The sequence below is a fragment of the Ambystoma mexicanum genome, chromosome 10 (assembly GCF_040938575.1).
Source record: "Ambystoma mexicanum isolate Mex_15411 chromosome 10, UKY_AmexF1_1, whole genome shotgun sequence".
Lineage (NCBI taxonomy): Eukaryota > Metazoa > Chordata > Amphibia > Caudata > Ambystomatidae > Ambystoma > Ambystoma mexicanum.
This window is the reverse complement of record NC_090932.1, coordinates 548,176,598-548,197,079: the sequence shown is the minus strand read 5'-3', so window position 1 is coordinate 548,197,079 and position 20,482 is coordinate 548,176,598. Positions and strand designations below refer to the sequence as shown.

At 47.2% G+C, this 20,482-nt stretch overlaps 1 protein-coding gene across 2 annotated transcripts in view; it reads right to left on the bottom strand.

Annotated features, from left to right (window-relative positions):
• Positions 1-20,482, bottom strand: part of ATG4B (autophagy related 4B cysteine peptidase) — a 2,287,566-nt gene that overhangs the window by 134,569 nt on the left and 2,132,515 nt on the right. For both annotated transcript variants that reach the window (XM_069618124.1, XM_069618125.1), the window contains 2 exons: positions 14,935-14,991; positions 12,995-13,088 (listed from right to left, as the gene is read on the bottom strand). In XM_069618124.1, coding sequence (XP_069474225.1) covers positions 12,995-13,088; positions 14,935-14,991 — 151 coding nt within the window. The remainder of the gene's footprint in view (positions 1-12,994; positions 13,089-14,934; positions 14,992-20,482) is intronic.

The window sequence follows — 20,482 nt, the reverse complement described above, 5'->3', positions numbered from 1 at the left end:
GGGCCCAGGGGTCAGGTGCACCAGGACCATTAGCGCAGCCCGGTCAGCGGGGAAGACACCCGCGTATGAGGAGCAGCGTGTGGACGAGTGATGTGGGAGAGTTCAATGGGGGGGTCTGCTTCTCACCCCCCCAGCTCACCACCTGGTTTGTGGGCACAGGCCACCACCCGTGAGGTATGCCGCTGCGTCCCATGGATGTCAGCTTCCAATGTGTGGGGGCCAAGAGCTGCACCAGGCCACCAGGCACGGCAGGCTAGAGGTGGTCCCCCGCCAGCAGCCGGCCGCCGCTGCACGGGCCGCAGGGCCAGGCCGCAGTGCCAAAGAGCAGGAGGGAGGGGCGGCGGCAGGCACCAGACCGGGCATAGTCTCAACCCCTAGGTGCAGCGCGGCCAGATGGCAAGGAGGCCGCGGCACTCGGGGTGGGGGGGTGGGGAGCACAGATGCAGCCGCTCGCAAGACTCTGCGGCCTATCCCCTACCCTCATCCCCGCAATCTTCCACAATTGATTCCCCGCCAAAGCCTGTTCCATTCGTATCCAGTGCTTCTCGTTACCTGCTCCCCCCCATTCGACCAGGTGTGCTGCCTGAAAATATTTTACTATACTGGGACATGCCACTCTCCCCCCCACCACCCGGTCTTGCGCCTAAATAGCATTGTTCTCCCTATTCTTGGTTTCTTCCCTCCCATATATATCCCATGATACTGTTTTGGATATCCCTCAGCATTCTACTTGGCAATGCCAACAGAATTTCCTGGAAAAGATACAAGAGTCGGGGAAGTATATTCATTTTTGTAATTGCAATCCTTCCAAACCACAATGTGCTTAAACCTTTCCATCCATCCAAATCTGCTTTCATTTGTTTTACTAAGCTCGGGTCGCCCTCACAATTCCCCTTGTAGATGCCGTTAGTTTGATCCCCAAATACTTAACTGATCCCGACGCTCAACGGAACGGAATGCTATTTTCGAGCATTTCCCACTGCTTATCAGCAATGGACAGATTTAATAGCTCAGAGTTCCCAAAATGTACCTTAAAGCCTGATAACCCAGCAAAGGCTTATATCTCCTTCATGATTGCTGGCATTAAGCTTTCTGGGTCGGTGACCATCAAGATCACATTGTCGGCGAAAGACCCAATTTTATGCTGATGCCCTGCCCAGTTCACTCCCTGGATTTCCCCATTCTCCCTAATCCGTCGCACAAAGGGTTCTGTCACCTGGGTGAAAAGGAGAGGGGACAGTGGATATCCCTGCTTTGTTCCTCTTCTTATCGGGAAGGATTCAGTCAGCCCCCCGTTCACTCTTACCCTTGCCCGAGGCTCCCGATAATTTGTGAGGATCATTTTAATACATTTTGGCCCCAGACCGATCCTTCCCAATTGACACAGTTGCAAGCCTTTTCGGCGTCTAGCATCATCAGGCATGTCGGCGTGGCGCCCTCTTTCTTTCCCGCCTTATCAATAATATGCAAAACCCTCATTATATTATCGAATGTGCTCCTCCCCTTGATGAAACCTGATTGGTCTTGGTTCACCAGCCCCGGTAGAATTCCCTCCAATCTGGCTGCCAATACCCGCGTGTACAGTTTGGCATCAACATTAATCAATGCAATAGGGCGATACAATGAACATTGATGTGGATCTTTCCCCGGTTTCGGGATAAGAGTTAGATGCGCCATATTCATTGATTTGGATATTCCCCCCCCCCCCCCGATTCTTCGGAACCAATTAAATAGTTTGGTTAAAACATTGGCTAGAGGTTCCTTAAATGACATAAAACCCTGATGTTTACCCGTCCTCCCCAGGACTTTTATTGCCCTTCAGTCGGGCGATCGCCCTCACCACTTCTTTGTATGCCATGGGCTCCTCTAGACGGTCTACCTGCTCCTGCTTGAGGTGCAGACCTCCCCAACTCTCCAGATATCCCCTCTGTTCCTCCACTTCCACTGCCTCTTCCCCGTATAGGTCTGCATAAAATTCTCTCATCACCCTCCTCTTTTCACCTTCAGCTCCAACCCTCCTCCCCCCCTTTCTCCTCCAACACCTCTAGAAAAGCCTCTTGCTCTTTCACTCTTATTTGCGCGCTAGAGCCACCCCCATCTTGTTTCCCTATTCATATAACCTCTGCCTACTTCTCAATAAGGTGCTCTCCACCACTCTGTTAGTTAACTGTGAGTTGGCCTCTCGCATGAGCTAGTTTCCTGGCTGCCTTAGGTGTCCCTCTTTCTTTATGTATGCGTTCCAGCTCCCTGATTTCCCCCTCTAATTCCCTCTCTGCCTCCCTCCTCTCACATCTCCTTTGCAGCCCTTATAAAGTAGTCCTTAATATGCCGCTTGAATCTGTCCCCCTCGCCGATTTTCTCCATAAATAGACGTATCTCGCTCTCTGTCTGTTGTCTTACTACCTGGTGTCTCAGGATATATTCCTCCAGCCTCCATCTGCCCGTCGCCCGCCTCAAGTGCCCCTCCTTCCATTCTACCGAGATCTTTGTGTGGTCCGAAATAGTCAGACTTCCTATCCGTGCCCTAAATGTTGTTTGGATCACTCCTCTAGATGCCCAAATATAATCAATACGAGAGTACGGCTTGTGAACGTGTGAATAGAAGGAGTAGTCCTTCTCCCGTGGATGGAGAATCCTCCATACGTCACTAAATTCTGCTTCCTGCCGTCTCCCCAGTAACTAATCAGACATTGCACCCATTGCATGTCCCCTCAACCCCCCGGATCTGTCCCACACGCGATCTGACACCAAATTAAAATCCCCCGAAATAATTAGTTCTCCCTCTCCGAAACTCTGCGCACCTCCTCCAAAAACCTAAGTAGAAAGCTCTCTTGCCCTTGCTTAGGGGCCTATACTGATGCCAGTGTGTACAGTTGTCCCCTTAACACTTCCTTTATCATCACGTACCTTCCCTCTCCATCCCGCTGCACTTTTACGCCCTCCATTTGTACAGATCTATGCAACATTATCGCTACCCCAGCTCTTTTGGTCGCTGCCATTGCATGATACTATACAGGATAGGTCCTATGTCTGAGGCGTACCTCGCGCCCTATGGCCAGATGCATTTCCTGCAAACACACTATCGTTGGTTCTTCCTTATTTAATTCCCTCCAAATGGTGACCCATTTATATGGACAGTTCAGCCCCCTTACATTCCAAGATATGATCTTATGCATCCCTCCTTGTAGTTAGGCTCCCTTTGCTACCCCGTCCCCCTTCGATCCCTTTGATTTAGTAAGCTCTTTTCCAGCAGCTTCATACTTCTCCCCGAACTGATAATCCCCCTGTGCATATAACTATCCCTGGATCCATCATCCAGGTTCTCGGCATGGCCCCCCAACAGTGGACTGCCAACTGTTTTGCCCCCCCTCTCCGCCTTCTGCTTTCTATTTTACCTCTCACCAATCCATATTCTGGTCCATGTGACCAGTAGCAATTCCCGAACCTCCTATCATGTTTTCTTTGAACTTTTCATGCTCCATCCTGGGGCCGCTCGGCCTGATTCACCAAACCTCTCCCCCCCACCCACTTCCAAAAGTCCATTCAGCTTGGCCCAGATGCATCTCCCTGAGTCATCCCCAGCACCTTCAGACGATCTTCCACCTGTGTAACAGCTCTCTCTTCACTACCCATGTGGAGCTGCAACCTTGTCAGGTAGAGCCATCTATACCTCATTTTCCTCTTGTTCTATTCCTCCGTAAGTGGTCTAAATGCTCTTCTCCTTGCCAAACTAATCCGAGATAGGTCATCATACAGTTGAATTTCACAATCCCGCACAGTTATCTTTCCCTTCTTCTTTGCTGCTGCCATAAGCTGTATTTTGTCTTTATGCTTATGCAACTTTCCCAGTATGTCTCTGGGCCTTGCCCCCGGCTCCACTCTCTGAATGCCTGTCTGTGCACTCTGTCAATCCCCATGGTACGAGCATAATCTTCCTCCACCAGGGTTCCAAAAAGTTCTCGGATACAGGCATCCAGATCTGCCACCTCCACACCTTACCTCAGGCCTTTAATGTGTCCATTGTCCCGCTGGGACCTGTTTTCTAAATCTTCTCATTTTTCCTCCAGGGCTCTAAGGCGTTCTTCCGTGCCCTGTAGCTGCTGAGCCCAGTCACGCCCTCTTGTTTCCAATGCCATTGTATGTTGTTCCATCTCCAGCACCCTTTCCTCCAGTGAGTCCATGTCCTTCCGGTTCTTTGTAATGGCCATCTTTAGTGCGCGCCATTTCCTCTTCTGTTCCACCGGCGGCCCTTCCAAAAGGCAGCTTGGATTGAACGTGCACCCTGAGTTGACCTCCCTTTTCCCGCTCTCCTGAGTTTGAGCTTTTATTCTTAAGGTCCATCGGCTTTCATTCGCCCCAATCCCATGTGCCCCCCCAACCCCAACAGTCCTCAGGATTGGGCTCCTCTTGTATGTACTCTCCCCATTTCCTTACGTGGGTCAGTTCAGCCCTTCACAGTCCACTCTGCAGTTTCCTGCAGGGAACGGCCCCCTGCTCGCTGGTGCTTCTCGCTTCGCCTCCCCCAGCTCTTCCTTGGATCCCTACAGGGACCTTTCCCTCTTCAACCCGTGTGGTCCTCCAGTGGGCCCTTCCGATCCTTTGGGGGCTGCTTCCTATTGTCCAGTGGTGCTCCCCTCTCTCTTTTCCTTGCCTGCTGCCTTTTCTGGGGGGCCCGTGTGTTCACCTCTCCCCCTGTGGGTGGCCTTGCCGCCGTCCACCTCCTGACAGGGGTTCCTCCCTGCCACCTCGTTCTGCTTGTCAGAACCTCTTGGCCCCTTTGCTAAGCCCAGCTCCTCTCTCAGTGTGGCAGCCGTCCCCCTCAGTCACACATTGGGGATCCCCCCTCACGCAGATAGCCTCTCCACTCCCCTCCAAATGCTCCTGCTTGTCTGTGGCCCTCTCCCCCTTGACGCCACACGAGAGGGGCCGCACTGTTTGCAGGCTCTGTCTTTTCCATTCGCCCCACCCAGGCTCTCTCCACAGCCCTCCGTTCCTCCTCACCTGTCGCCCAAAATCACTGTCTCACCGCTCGGCTTCGCCGCCCCAGGGCGAGCGCCAGCCAATCCTCGTGGCTCCCTCTCTTTCACCGGCACTCGGCCGCTACGCTCCATCACTTCCAGCACCCCCTCGGAATCATTGCAGCGCTCTCGTCTCCCACAGAGTTTCCCTGCACAGCCGGGGGGGGGGGGGTCGGGGGACACCGTACCGGACGATCCGCCCTCACTTGCCGTAGGTCCCACTTCAAATCTTCCGCTCTCGAGCCCGGACCCCCACGTCTCGTGGGGTCCCCCCCAGTGCAGTCACTCTGCAGCCCGGCTTCTGGGTCTGGCTCCTCCTCCTCTGTTAGTCGGGTCTGCCCGCCATTTTCTGCAGCCGGCGCCCACAGCTCCCGCGTTCTGACCCCTGTCATTCCTGGGTCTTCTCCAGGACAAAACAATCTCCCGGTATTTCCATTTGTTCCTGCTTCGCTCTGGCACAAAATTGGATGTACTTTGAGAGAGTATAATTGCTTTCACAGTGGTTCGGGACGGAGCTATGCAGTTCTACGTCCATCTTTGCCACGCCCCCTGTCCTTTCCTTATAATTTAGAAAAATAATTGTTTGCCTCGTCAGCACCGGATCCTTGGAGAGCTGGACCCCTGGAGGATACCCCTGTATTGGAGTCCAATGGAAAGCCCCTGGACCAAAGAAGGGGGTGAAGATGAGGACCCAAAAGCCGTGGAGATGACGACCGTGGAGGAGGTCCCATGGAGTTCTGGAATAGAGGAGTTCCACCAACAAAGGCTTCCTATGTGTTTATTTTTCTTCTCAACACAAATTGTATTGATAGGGTCTTATTAAATTAAAGACTGTTTTACTGATCCTGTCATGAACTATTTTATTGCAGGAGGTCTATTTTAAAAACTATTTCTCACAAACTGATTTTGATTTTTTTTTACTGGTTTTTGCATTTCATTGAATGACACCGTTGTTGTATGTTATCTGAAATGTTAATGATTTAACTTAAATAAAGATCTCATTAAAAAAAATGTCAATTTCCAAAAACAATTCAAAAGAAAAAAAAAACAGATCTCAATATAAAAAGGTGATCAAGATAAAGATTTATTTTTCAAAACTTTTTTTGTTTTATTCCTTTTCAAAGATATTGCTGTTTATTCTTCTGATTAAGAGTCATTATTATTTTATTCAAGTCTGGAAATTGCTCACTATTCTTAGAGAGGCACAGCTCCACCCTACTGATGAGGTCCAAACAGAACAAAACACGTGTCTGGGGTTGCTGTTGGTACTCTTGTTCACAGGAGAATTGCCTAGCATTTTGGTGCACGACTGCCCCAGGGCAGGACAAAGACTGATATGTTTTGGATATTTCTCATCTCTGAAAGACAGTGAGCTAAAGAATCTGGGTAAGGCTCTCATAACCAGGACTAATGTCTGGCGGAGGGACTCCCAGGACCCCCTCTTGTTAATTTGCATAAGGTTTTCATACATGGATTTCAATGTATGTTTTATTTATTTTCAAATATAGAAGAACATTCAATTGGGAGCAACACATGCATTTTAGAGCATTTGGTTTTCGTTTTTTCCTGCAGTGATTTCGGGTTAAATCCAAGCATTAAAAAAAAAAAAGCATGAAGTATAGGAGTTGATGTAGGAGTTGATGGGGGCTCTGGGTCGAAGGGGCTTTGAATTACAGGGGCTCATTAGTTTAGCATGCACATGTAGTGTTACATGTAGTTTTAGTGTGGGCTTTATACAGAAATACAGAAAGACAGAAATGAAGACATATGCAATGCATATGTTGCCAATGAAAACAGCGCACGAATGATGGACATTGGACAGAGTTCAGAAATGCAGGGCACATGCTTAAACGTGTTTATTATTTCAGGATGATATTTCAATTGATTGATTTGCACTAAACCTAATAACTAATATACATTAACATACTAACTTATTGAAACCCCAGTAAACATGTCCCATGTCCTTAACATTTAGTACAAATTAGTCTATATGGAAATAACCTGAATCCAAATTTGAAAAGCATGAGGCACTGTTTCAATGGAAAAATAAAAATTCAAGCTAGATTCATTCCGGGTGAAGTGGAACAAATATGAAATTCCGTTCTGCTGAAATATGCGAAGATCCATTTTACTAAAGACAAGCTATTGTGTGAGCAGGAAAATATGTACTTTCTTGCTCTCAAACAATAAAATATCACGTGGGTTTCAGTGGTATGATCTGGTAGAGGGGAAGGATTTCTGTTGACTGGCAGGAAGAGGTCATAAAAAGGCTTTAAGTGGGTGTAGCTAGATCAGACATCCTTGAATGCTGAACTGAGACGAGCTGGCAGGCAGACATCCTGGGACACTGTGCTGAGAGGGAGGGTGAACTGCAGGACGGAGTCCAGTGCTGGCAGGTTTCCTGGTGCCGTAGCAGTTCTTATCGGTGCCCGACCCTGAGGGGGGATTCCCAGGTTCAGCCGAGCCAGAAATATTGCCACTTCTAGGTAAATATAAAAAAGTGAGGGGGTTGGTTTGCATGTCAGTTAGTCATTAAAATAGTTAATTTCTCTTTCACTGCTATCAAGGTTAAAAGTTCATGTCATTTAGAAATTAACTGTTGCCATTGTTATGTTCTCTTATTTATTTTAAAGTGTACCTTTTACCAAAGTCTGTGCTTCCAAGGACAAGTGGTAAGATCTGGTCAAAGCTCATTCTATTTTTGAAGAGTGCAATTGCTCATTTCACTACACTCGCGCTGGAAAATATGCCCCATGTATAATTGTTCCCATGTGTAATTGGTAATTTTATCTATTACGATAAAACAAAATATCTTAAAATCACATAGTATTCTGGGAAATTTTTGTGACAGTTGGTCATTTTATTTGTAAGTGCGAGATCATACATGTTCCGAAGTGAGATAACTGCTGTGAAGTATCTAGTTAGAGTGTGAATGAATGCGTGATGTTTCAATTTGTTGTTCAAGATTTTGCAAGTCAGCCACAAGGGCATACTGCAGCATTGTAAATAAAATGCTGTGAGGTGAGAAAGTAGTAGTTACCCTCCGGAGTGTACCAAGTCCAGTATTTTGTTAGAGGAAGTACCCTGGGAAAAAACAGTTGTTAGGCAATACTCTGAAGTTTGTCTCATCACTATAAAGGGAATATACCAACAAATTACCACAAGAGATACTACCACCATAAAATACCACAAAGTTAGGTATAATCCCAAAATATATCCCACAATGAAAACTTTGCCAAGGCACATGTGGAGTTGGCTGATTTAAGAACCACGCTCTCAGCAGAAAATACCTTTCTGGACCAGGCCTCTACCCTTTTATCATCCCTATCCAGTGAGATGGTTGGATAGGCTTCCCGTTTTGAGGTAGCGGTTGCCGCCTGCACCACCAGCCTTTCTTGGGTAGGGTGTTTCGATAAGTAGCTGGGGTCACTTCTTGATGAATGCTATTTTCTTGTCAAGTTCTTATTAAGGGCCGGACTTGACTCTTCCCAATTGGCACTTACTCTCTTCTGAAGAACAATGTGGAAAGGTAAAATGGGATGCTTTTGAGAACCTTTATCATGAGGGATCTGCATGTTCATCTGGCTTGGGTTTTCCAAATTCTAATTCTGGTGAAGAGTCCACTGGCTGTTTGCACATTTTCATGTCTGGCCTACTCTGAAATTAAGCTATCCGGGACATTTGGTGTACCATACTGCAAACCAAAGGGCGCATCATTATCAGATGGCTCATTGTCCTGATAAATAGAGGTCAGAGATTTAAAGAAATCCTTTCTTGGTAAAGGAGTGAAGTTTTTTTCAGGTAAAGGTGTCGAGGGCTTTGAAAATTTCAAACCCGAAGGGTCACCGATTTCTTTGAGGAAGATGTTTTCCACTTCGATGGCGTCGAAGGCGCCACTGGTGTCGATGGGCCAGCTGGCATCGATGGCGCAGCTGGCGTCGACAGCCTTGACTTGTCTTTCGACTTATGGCTCAAAGGATCCATCGATGATTTTTCATTGTGTCGAGGCCTCAGCGCCTCTCGATGTGACTCTGGCCTTCGTCCCGGGCTTGAGGGTGTGCAGGATTTGGCTCAAGCCCTTTTCTTACCTGCTTCCGAAGGTGCAGTAGGAGCATGGCTTGTCAAGGGTTTTTGGCTCACAAATATGTCACGCATTTCTTTCCTGAATGCAATGCTTCCAATTCAGCATGAGAGGAGGCCTTTGTAGGCCAGGCTATAGCTCTCTCAGGAGAGGAGTCGGACGAGGATGTCAAAGTAGGCGACTTATGGTGCCTCTTCTTCGACTTCCTCAATGACGAGTGGTGGGAGCCACTCCTTGACTTTGACTTTTTTGCCTTCTTTCTTTGAGGAGGTAGTCGATGGGGATTTCTTAGGCAATCTACCTACCGCCAATTTCCCCTTCCACTCCTTCAGAGCTTTCTCAGTCATCGATTGACATTTTGAGCAGGGCGAGGTCTTGTGCACCACACCGAGACACCACAAGCATACTCGATGCGGATCTGTCAGCGACATCTTGGCATCGCAGTCATGACACTTTTTAAACCTGGTCTTCAGAGTAGTCGGTGTAGAAGATGAAGACATTTTCATATATTTTGCGAGGAAATACTGAAGCTCTCCGTAGTTCTCGAAGTGTAAGCTTACTTGGAAAAACAGAACTGAAGCCAACGGGTGCTGCTGGTGCTGTATATGCATTTGATGGCATCATCTTCGAGATGGATGCCCTGGAGGGATATCGAGTCGGCTGCATCAACGCACAGCGCCCTCGGCCGAAAGATTTTTCCAAAGTAGCTGAAACTGAATATTGAATATCAAAGATGAGGAATACGTGGGAGGACACAATCCATTCGAAAGAGAGACACAGGGCAAATGTGTGCAAGCGGTTTCGGCTCAGCCTTTGTTTTTTTAGGAGAGGGACGATCGTGGCCGTTCTGAAAATAGAGCGAAAGCAAGCAGAGTTGAACAACAAGTTGACGGGTTTGGCAGGGTTAAAGGCCACTAAAGCAACAATCGGCTTGACTAGCTGAGGAGCAAGAGGGTCTGATGGGGACACAAGAGGGGTTAGCCTTCATCAGCAAACAGGACTTATTCAGCATTAGTGTGACTAAAGTGGGAAAGGGGCAGAGGATGATGGTAGAGTAGGCAGATTGTAGAATGTAGGAGGGGAAAGGGCGAGGAAGATCACGAGTCTCTCTAATTTTGGTAATATTTACAACGAAGCATTCAGCTAGATCAATAGCTGTAAGAGTGGAGTTGATAGTCATAGGTTTAGGAGTGTGCAGCTGGTGAGGATGGTTAAAGTAACAGTTGATGAGTGAGAGGGAGATTTCCCTTTTCTCTACCAAGACATGACCAGAAAGAGTTGAGGGCATAGTGGTAAAGTTGACGGTCCTCATTCAAGTGTGAATGCTACCATTTTTGCTTCAGACGATGCATATCTGTGTGGAGAGGGACCTATGTGATCTCATTGAGATTCTTTCATCGAATACGATTTCATCATTTCATTTTTAGGGCATTTCATGCACTGTATGTAGGTGGGAACCTGCCACAGCCCCTCTTTCCCCTCATTCATGATTACCCTAACCTATCCCTCCACATACATTTGCAGCGAAACGCGATGGAAATTTGATGAATTCATATTCGATGGAATCGTCTGCGCAGTAATGTGCCTATACTGCAGGGACAGCGTATGGATTGGACGGTTCACGGTTGAGAATGCCGAGACTTAGGGGTGAAAGGTAGCAGTGAGAAGGGAATGAGTAATAAAGCTGGAGAAAGCAGTGATAGTGGAAGCAGCCATCATGTGTGAAGGAGTAGTGGCGGAACTGTAGGTCAGAGAGAAAGGGAGGAATGGCAGAAGGTTTACATTTCATTTTAGCAATAGGTGAGGCAAGTGGTGAGGAGAGGTCAGAGGGTGGAAGGAGATGTGATGGAAACAATGGCATGATCAGATATGGATGGTGTGACTGTAGTATTAGTGGCTGAGAGAGAGGAGAAGATGAAGGAGATTGAAAGAGTTAACTCATTGTGGGATGGTAGGTTATGGATAGAGAAGAGAGTGTGGTCATGAAGAAAAGACTGAAATTCAGATTTCTGGGAAGTGGTTGGAGGGGGAAGGTTAAAGTTACCTAAGAAAATGAGGTGATGTTTCTGGAACTGGAATGCCCAGATGTGGGTCCTGTGTCTGCTAGTCCTAGAGACCCAAGCTACTCCTCACTGAAGACGCCCAAAGAGGTCGAAACATGTCTGGGGATGCTTGTGGTCTCGTGCAGAAGGGACGTGACCTAGCAGTTCAGGCTGGACTGCCCCTTTTAGGAGTGGGACCAAGCCTGATTTGCATATGGTCTTCCCCCTTTCTGTAATGGCTTGGCAGGCAAAAAACAATGGTCTGGAGAGTTGCTCAGGGCGATTGCCAGAGGTTTAAGATTAACTATAAACCTTCTAGCCATCTGGGAGCTCATATGCACACACGCACACATTTGCACGCATTCACCCACCAGTCACGCACCCATACAGTTTAGATGTCATTCACCCGAGCACCCGGAACATTCACACTGTATTCTCATTCACATGCGCGCTCGCACCTATGTACAACATTCACGTTGCATTCATTTACAGACACGCCTTGCATTTATACATATATTTGCTCACTTGCATGCACGTGTACACACATTCATGCATATATGCAATCTTCGTGCATTCACAAACAAAAATCACAAGCAAAAATGCTTTTTTTTTCCATTACTGACTGACTTAACTCTGCCTCCTAAAATGCTCTGTGTGCCTCCAGCTTCCACACTCCAAGCAGACAGGAAGGAGGGAGCGCTTCCAGATTCCCGCCAAAATAATGCACCCAAATGAGGTTGAGGGGTTCCATCAGAAAACCAACAGGACTTTCATCATCAAGTGGGACTGGTTGGGTGCCACAGACCGCTCACACAGAGGACTGCTTGGTGCCTTCCACATGGGTGGAGCACAAGGGAGGCGCTCAAGGAACCTAATCCAAGTACTTAAGAGCTGTAGTATGCAAGAGTGGCTATCAAATATGCATTGAAAAAATTAAACCAACCCCTACAAGTGTAGTTTGGAAGGGGAGTAGGAGGGTGAGAATATTTCAATGCTTTAGTATGGTTAAGAGTAGAGAAGGGGTGGGCATATAGCCAAAGAACACCCACAGACTGTTTCTGCCTTCTCACTTCCCATCTCCCTTATATCTTCATTTTCTATGACAATAGTTTTGGAGTATAGGTGGTCATGTTAGAAGCACATAACAGCCAAAACTAAACAAATGAGAATATGTAAAGTCTGTAGTTACACAACAAGCAACCATGTGGGCCGTATAGCTTGGCCTGCCAACCTTATCTGCTGTCAGTGTTTGTTTTGTTTGTTTGTGCATTTATATATCTATACACCTATGGAATAATAACATATTCTGAATGGGAGGGCCATTTTGCAATAGTAGAGAAGTGTGGTATCCTTGCACTGCAATAACAGGAATGCCATGCATCAAGACAGATGTAAACTGACGGAGCTGGTTGGGACTCCAGTGCTGGAATAGTTCATGGTGCTGTGAATGATGACTGAGCAATGTGGTGATGGAACCCTGAAATAGCAAAGGGTACTGGGGTTAATACTGAGATGAGGTAAACTGCTCTTTCGGTACATAGCAGAGTGTGATGAGTAAGAACGGATGTGCCCTGATTGGCATCCAATGTATTCCCGACCAGTACTTGAATACATCCTAATTGTAGTTTGTTGGCAAACCAGTTTTGCACTGTTCCGCACGCTGACAGTGCTTCCCACTTCGTTCACTTTAGAAACTTCACATACAGTTTACCCAAAATGGAAAGAAAACTGAATCGCAAAGGATTTCAAAGCAGGCTTGCGTGCATGAAAACTAGGTTGCACTGTGCGGGATTCATTTAATTGTGAACCTGGAGTTGGCTTGTGGCAGAGGTACACACGATCTTAAGGTTTACCTGGTGTAAGGCTTAATGCATCGGCGTTGCAGAAGTGGGATGGCTGCCGCTCCACCAACTCGAACATAGGCAGGGCCTCTCTCAGCTGAGCCATCTGATGGAATGAGACAGAGTGATCCGTTAAGTGCCACAGTTGAGTACTGCATTCATTACTGGGGCACATAAGGACAAATACATCTGCCAGTCTGTAAACCATGCACTTAAATCAACATCTAAAAGTGAAAATAATTTAGAGCAATACACCAACCACATATTTTTTAGTAAAGTACATCTAGAAGAATTTCAGAGAAAATAAAGATTTTCCACTAGACTTGTTATTTACAGTCTCAACAACAAGATAGCTAAAAACATTGAACTTAATAAACATTTATGGTGCCAAGCGACGATTGAGCAAACAATAGGCTAAAAGGAGGTTAATTCTCTCTTACCTGCACTTCTGTCGTGCACACCGCCTACACGTGCGCATTCAATAAGAGACACACAACCATCCAGTGTGGGCAGTGCTGACCAATGGGCCGGTTCTCGCTGGGTCCGATATCCGGCATCAGATGTCTACATCGGGACGCGGCCTGCATGATAATCATGCCTGCACCCCCTCCCCAGGCCACCTAGGCGTCTTTGACCCTCGGCGACCCTGGTGGCTCAGTATTCTAATCTGCTCTGCAGTGCACAGAGGAGATTAGATCGCGGATATGATAGGTTATTCATAACGTGTTTAATACCCTTAGGTTTCTAAGCACAGACCCAGGGATCAAATCTATGGTGCTCCGTGACATCTTGCCTCCAAGGCGAGCACGTTGCCCCTGAGCTATCCTCCAGAGACCAAAGCTTTGCTGATGGACAAAGATGCCTTGGGCTCAGTGATTTAAATCAGATGGGGTAGATTTGATCGAAAATGTTTTACCTAATGGAGAAGTGACCAAATCTATTTTAATCGAAAATAGAAATTAACTTTTTACTTTTTAAACTTTTTCTTATAATGCGGGTGAGACCCCCCTGCATCCCTCCTTTCCTCTCCCTACCCTAACTTTTACCCTTACTCCACTCCCCACCTATTATGCACTACACATATACCACATTACCTACCATTTTCGGTCAAATAAATTCGGTCACTTCTCCTTAGGTAAAATTGCATTCAGTCAAATATACGGTATAGGATCTAATCTGCTCTGTGCGAGAACACAGAGCAGATTACATTACCCAGCCCACAGCTTTGCGTGTAGCCCTCAGCTTCGCCTAGGGACCAGGTTAACCCAGCCGAAGCTGGGGGCTCAGTGATCAGTGCCTTTTCTTTGAAATTGATTCTGGTGTTTGTAGTCTCATGATGGGGAGATGTCACCAATGCACATGTTTTGCCTAAACTTATTTCTAGGTTTATAAAAGATATCTTGAAAAGTACACAAACCATAGTAAGGTACGCACGCACATTTATAAAACCTTTTGTTATATATTTGCGTGTGTACCTTACTATGGTTTGTGTACTTTTCAAGTCATCCATTATAGAGCAGAGCATTGTGGAAAGCCAAACAGGGGGGTGAGGAGGGGAGATTGTGAGTACAAGTGAGTAGTGAACATTTCCCCAGGATGTCATGTGGCAAGAGTTCTTGCAATCCTGGAGACTGCATCTCATCTGATGCTGGAACTCCAAAGCAATTTTAAAGTGGCAATGACAACACATTTTTGGGAGCACCACTACCACAGAAGTGAGTTAAAGTGGAATTGATGTATACTGTGGAATTTGGAAAAGAAACAGCATGAAAGCAATTGCACCATTTTTAAACTATTATTTTGAACATTTCCTTTGAGCGGAGTTGAACTGCCAGCTCCGCCCCTTCTGAACTCTGCCTCCTCGGAACTCTGCCCCCTCCTCGGCCCTTGTGGGATTCCCTCTTCACATTTTTTCCATTTCCACCACCGAGTGTGGGTACACGAACACTCACCTTTCTGATGTGCTGGCACCACTCATCAAAGTCCCTCTCTGTGTTGCAAAAGAAACCCTGTAAGAGAGATAGGTAGGTCAAATTCTGTTCAACAACACTATGAAATTCCCAACACTATGAAATTCCCCCAATCTGCTGTATCTGGCAGTGACAAGTACTGGATGAAGGGAATGCTCTTTCTGACTGACACGGTAGGAAGAATGTTCCCTCACTCTGACCCGAACTGATAGGATAACAGGAGCTTTTTTAAGGTACCTGCAGAATTCTCATCTTGAAGGCTCTAGTTGTGACAGTTGGCCTATTCAGTTGCATTCTGTCTTTCTGCATCCACATCTCTGTTCAGCGCAGCACTACTGTGCCCCATTTAGTCCTGCTATTACTAAATTCATTGGTGGTATGTGAACTTCCCAGGACCGACTGCCTGCATTGAAGTCTAGTCCTTACCAGATGGGTCGCAGGAGTGTAGGAGTAGGTGTGTGTGTGTGTGTGTGTAGGAGTAGGTGTGTGTGTGTGTGTGTGTGTGTGTAGGAGTAGGTGTGTGTGTGTGTGTGTAGGAGTAGGTGTGTGTGTGTAGGAGTAGGTGTGTGTGTGTAGGAGTAGGTGTGTGTGTGTGTGTGGGAGTAGGTGTGTGTGTAGGAGCGTGTGTGTGTGTGTAGGAGCGTGTGTGTGTGTGTAGGAGCATGTGTGTGTGTGTGTAGGAGCATGTGTGTGTGTGTGTAGGAGCATGTGTGTGTGTGTGTGTGTGTAGGAGCGTGTGTGTGTGTGCGTATGCGTGTGTTTAAGTATACTCAGACATTGCATTGCTCAGGTTTCAGCTAATTGACCAGCACAGATCAGTTTATTGCTTTTTTCTTAGATACATCTATCACCTTTGAGATAAAGGAAAAAGGCAAAAGCAGGACATGAAGGTATCCTATGCATTGCATTTAGGGCTGTACCGAATAGCATATTTAGTATTCGGCCAATACTGAATAGTTTGTCAACGAATATGAAGCCGAATAGTTGCTTTATTCAATAAATCATGTTCCAAACTTTAAAAAACACACTTATTAAAAAAAAAAATAAAGCAGCATTTTAAATGCATTTTATACTTTTATTTCTCTTCATTGTAATTAATGTAGCATCTTTATTTAAAGTATAAAAGCCAAAAATAAAGCAGATTTAACCAAATTGAAGGCACCACATGTACAGAAGATTGTTGCATATTCAGTGCCAGTTTAAGTAGGAGGCTTCACAAATGTGAATCAGATGCATTGCATTCTCTATTCAGTTGCAAAGTTGATGTGGTCGAGTTTCGAAACTTCTTTGCAGCTCAAATAGAAATGTATAAAATGGTTCATGTCGGCTCATGCGGGACACAAGTCAAGAGGAAATCTGAAATGCGAGAACTCCATCTCACAACTATTTACCCCAACCAAATGCTGCTTACTTTTCACTTATCCTAGCCACTCTTTCTCGCCAATACACAAACATATGCAACTTATAATTGCCTGATAAAATATCAGATAATGTTAAACTCAGGACTCAAGTCCTTAAAAAAAGAAAAGGGGGGACTATGACGTACGCAATGGGAAGTGACAGGACAGGAACTGAAAGTATCTATGCACATTTCTTTCAGTTTGTTTTTTTCCAACTGAAAAAAGTGCACATTGCATATAGACATTCCCCAAAAGAGAAGATGCTCCTGTATTGTTGCAGGCCAAGTATAAAAGATAAGCATGTTTTTTGTCAACAATCTGTAACAAAACATGCCCTAAAGAGCAGATTACAACATAAGATATTTTTAAGCTGTGTAATAGGAATTTGTCTGGTCTAATTCTATTCAGTTTTGCAAACTGAAGTGTATATTTGCCTTTCTGAGTTCATGTTGCATTGTATTCAAAAGAGAATGTCAAAGTTTTCGGCAAGAGCCAACAAGCAAGAAACTATTCAGTCGGAGCCGAATAGCTTTTTTTCAGCCGGAATTTGGCCGAATACTTACTCGAAGCCGAAGTTCGGTACACCACTAATTGCATTAGCTGTGAAACATCTTGAATGATAGCGAACATATGCAGAAGGTTGAAAGGTTGGGCATTGCCACTTCTCTGGGGAATCTGCGGATGTGTGACAGAAGCTTGCAGTGTTCCTGCCACAGTATACCTGTTATGTATTAGGGGGGGCGTGGCCAGGCTCCACGGTGTAAGGACATGCCTGGCTCCTGCTTAAATCCTTCCATTGATCCTCACAGCAGAGAATGTTGTACTTTTGCGGCACGCTCCTTCACCTGACAAGGCTACGCAAGTGCTTTGCTGGCTTTTCGGGGGTCCCTGAACATCTGCCAGAGCCCCTGGGGGAAGAGACTGAGCGGCCTGTCAGTGCTCGTAACATCCAATTTGGCGGCTTAAGGGGACGCTGCTGCTGGGATGTGGGACCCAGTGGGGTGCCTTGGCTGCAGGGAGATGAATGCTGGCGACAGGACATGTTCCAGAGTTTGAGAGCCCCCCTCCGAAGGATAACCTGTGCGGAGGGGTTGCCCGTGACACCCGGTGTGCAGCCCGGACTGGAGAGGCGCTGTGCTACTGCAGAATGCAGAGGATTGTAGGAGACAGGCAGCAGCACTGGCCGGTGAGCGGGGAGAGAGGTCGTGCTGAAGCGCTCACCATCTCAGACCTCTGGATCCACCCTGCGGTGCCGGTCCAGAGCGGATTGCAATTCTTCTGCAGAACAATCTGCACAGGTAGGAGCTGCTCTGCAGGGGCAGCAGAATGCTGCGGCGGCCCCTGTGCTGAAATAGAGACTGTAGCAGTTACGCCCCAGGAGCACCGGGATCTGTGGGACATTTTTTTATTTTGCTGGGGGCGCTCCCCACCCAAGGAAATATTGTGCTGCCAAAGTTGGGAAAACTGATTTACCCTAAATGTGGAGGATAGCCCAAATGGAGAGAGGGGGCACTGCTACACACTGCTGAGATCTTCTAGGCCGGAGGATGCCCTAAGCAGGTTCATCACTAGATTGACCGTGCTATCCTTACTTAGCTGTGTGCTTAGGGTACACCTCCTGGAATTGGGATCCGTCTGAATGAGGAGTGTGGGGGTGATAGCCCCCTGAGGTGTGCTGGGCCTGTGATACACACCTGACTCCACCCCACACTGTCTGCCTGGCGAGAAGCAGTGTGTGCCCGATTAGGACCCCCAGGCTGTTGTCCTTGGCTTTAGACCTACAAGGGAGGGTGCTTTCATCTGCAAACTGCCTTTTTCTCTTACTGGTTGGAACTGTGCTTTATATAGATAGCAGTTTATACATCCTTGTGTGCCTGGTATGCTGGCCACTGAACAGAAAGGAGGCGCTAAGGGCACTATACAGGTGTCTTTGCGGCCAGTGTAAAACACAGGGATATGACCCTAATGAAGAACCCGGAGCAGACGGATGCAGCGCCAGTGCCGGATGGGACTACTGAAGACAAGATCCTTGCTGCGACAGCGGCCTCGCAGACCTCTTTGTAGGGTAAGATTGAGGAAGTCAAAGTTGATGTGCACCCCCCTAAGAGGAGATGTTCGATCTTTGGCAGAAAGGGTTACTGCCACAGAATCATTGATGCAAGAGACTGCGACAGCCACTACTGATCTGGAGGCGAGTGAAAGACCTGGAAACAAAGAAAGCTGTGCTGGAAATGCAGGCTAAGAATGCAGAAGGGAGGTAGTCTAGGAATAACATCCAATTTCTGGGCCAACCAGAGGGAGCCAAAGGCTCTGAGCCCACCTACTATGTAGAAAACTTTCCACTGCACGAAATAGGGTCCGGAAAATTGGCCCAGGGCTTCACAATTGAGAGGGCGCACCACTTACTGCAGAGGAGGCCGCCGGCGGGTGCCAACACACAGCCCATAATTGCCAAGGTCCTTAATTTCAAAGACATTGAGGTGATCCTGCAGTTTTCCAGGGAGGCAGGCACAATAGAACGGGGCAATTCGATGCTTGCGATATATCTTGACTATACACCGCTAGTCCAAAAGAAAAGAAACCTGTTTGTCCCTACAAAGGAGAGGCTCGGTATGCAAGGACTTAAGTATATGCTTGTCCATCCAGCCAAATTGAAAGTGCTCTATAAAGGGAAGGCGGTTTTCTTTGAGACTCCGGAGGCTGCTAACGAGTGGATGGATCATTATGGCATGATGGACAGGGCATCGGACGATGGTTCGGATAGAACAAGAAAGAGCCCCTGAACTTGTCAGAGAGGGATTGTGCAGTAATCTACTGAATGCAGTTGATAAAAATACTAACACTGCTACCCAGGGAGACATCTTGTAGCGAGATCGTAGCACTGCTGCCAATTCCGTGGACTGACGATACCCCCACAACTTTTGATGCAGATGGGGCTGGGCCTTTGCTGGCACCTTCCACCCGATTCCCAAATGACAATGTTTTGTTTAGTGGGGACGGGTGTGCCCGAACGGCATACTACTGTTGAGCATTGCTCTAGCCTCATTGTTGGGGGTACACATGTCTTGTTTAGTGTGACTGTTGGCATCTGGGATACTTGGAGGTGGTCGGAGGTTGGGCTGTGAGTTACATGTGGTGGAGCGCTCTGTGTGGAGCCTGTGTGCGCACACTTGGGGCCTGGTAGCTGGAGGACGATTGCTGGGGGAGGATGCAATGAATTCTTAACTTGGAGGAGCCTGGGCTGTTGGCGGGGATGTTCATGCACTATTTAGATGGCATCGACTAAGATACTGACCTGGAACGTCAGGGGGGATGGGCACCTACCTGCGTATGAACAGGGTGCGATCATACTTGATCAGGAAAAAAACATCCATTGCTTTATTGCAGGAAATGCATCTGCTCCCTACAGAACAAGAGGTTGTTGCTGGGAGGTAAGGGGGTATGGGTCTACATACTCGAGGTTTGCCTGGGGAGGTATGGTGTGGATAGACACTGCAGTTCCCTTTCGGCTCCTGGATGTGGAGGTAGATAAAAAGGGCAGATGTGTGATTGTTCAGGCTTATGTGGAACATCAAGAGGAATACAGAGTGAACTCCTACTGCCCTAATCACGCAACACCTACGTACCTTCGCCCCTTGGGCAGCAAGCTAACCCATACGAAGGATGCCAACTGCGTCTGGGACCCTGTTCTGGATAGGTCAGATTCCACAGAGGCAAGGGCCTGCATCGGTAGCCCTTAATATTGTACTGACTGATTTATCGCTGGTGGCCGCCTGGAGAGTGCTTTAATGCGGGATACTCATACTATTCGGCCCCTCAAACTTTATACCAGAATTATTTGTTCGTGGGAGGGGAGTACCTGGCTGACTACTCAGGAGCGGAATAGATGGGGCGCTCTATTCCGGATCACTCTCCACTAGCAGTATGTTGGAATATTCGCTGACCTAGACCTCCGGTACCGTTGTGGCACATGTCAGCATAACTACTGCGAAATTACATCATGCAGTGCAAATTGGAGGATTTCCTCACTGCCTTTCTGATGACCAATCTGGGCAGTGTAGAAAGTTGGGGGAACAGTATGGGAGACTCTAAGGGTGGTGACCAGGGGAGAGGTTATTGCTGGAGCAGGA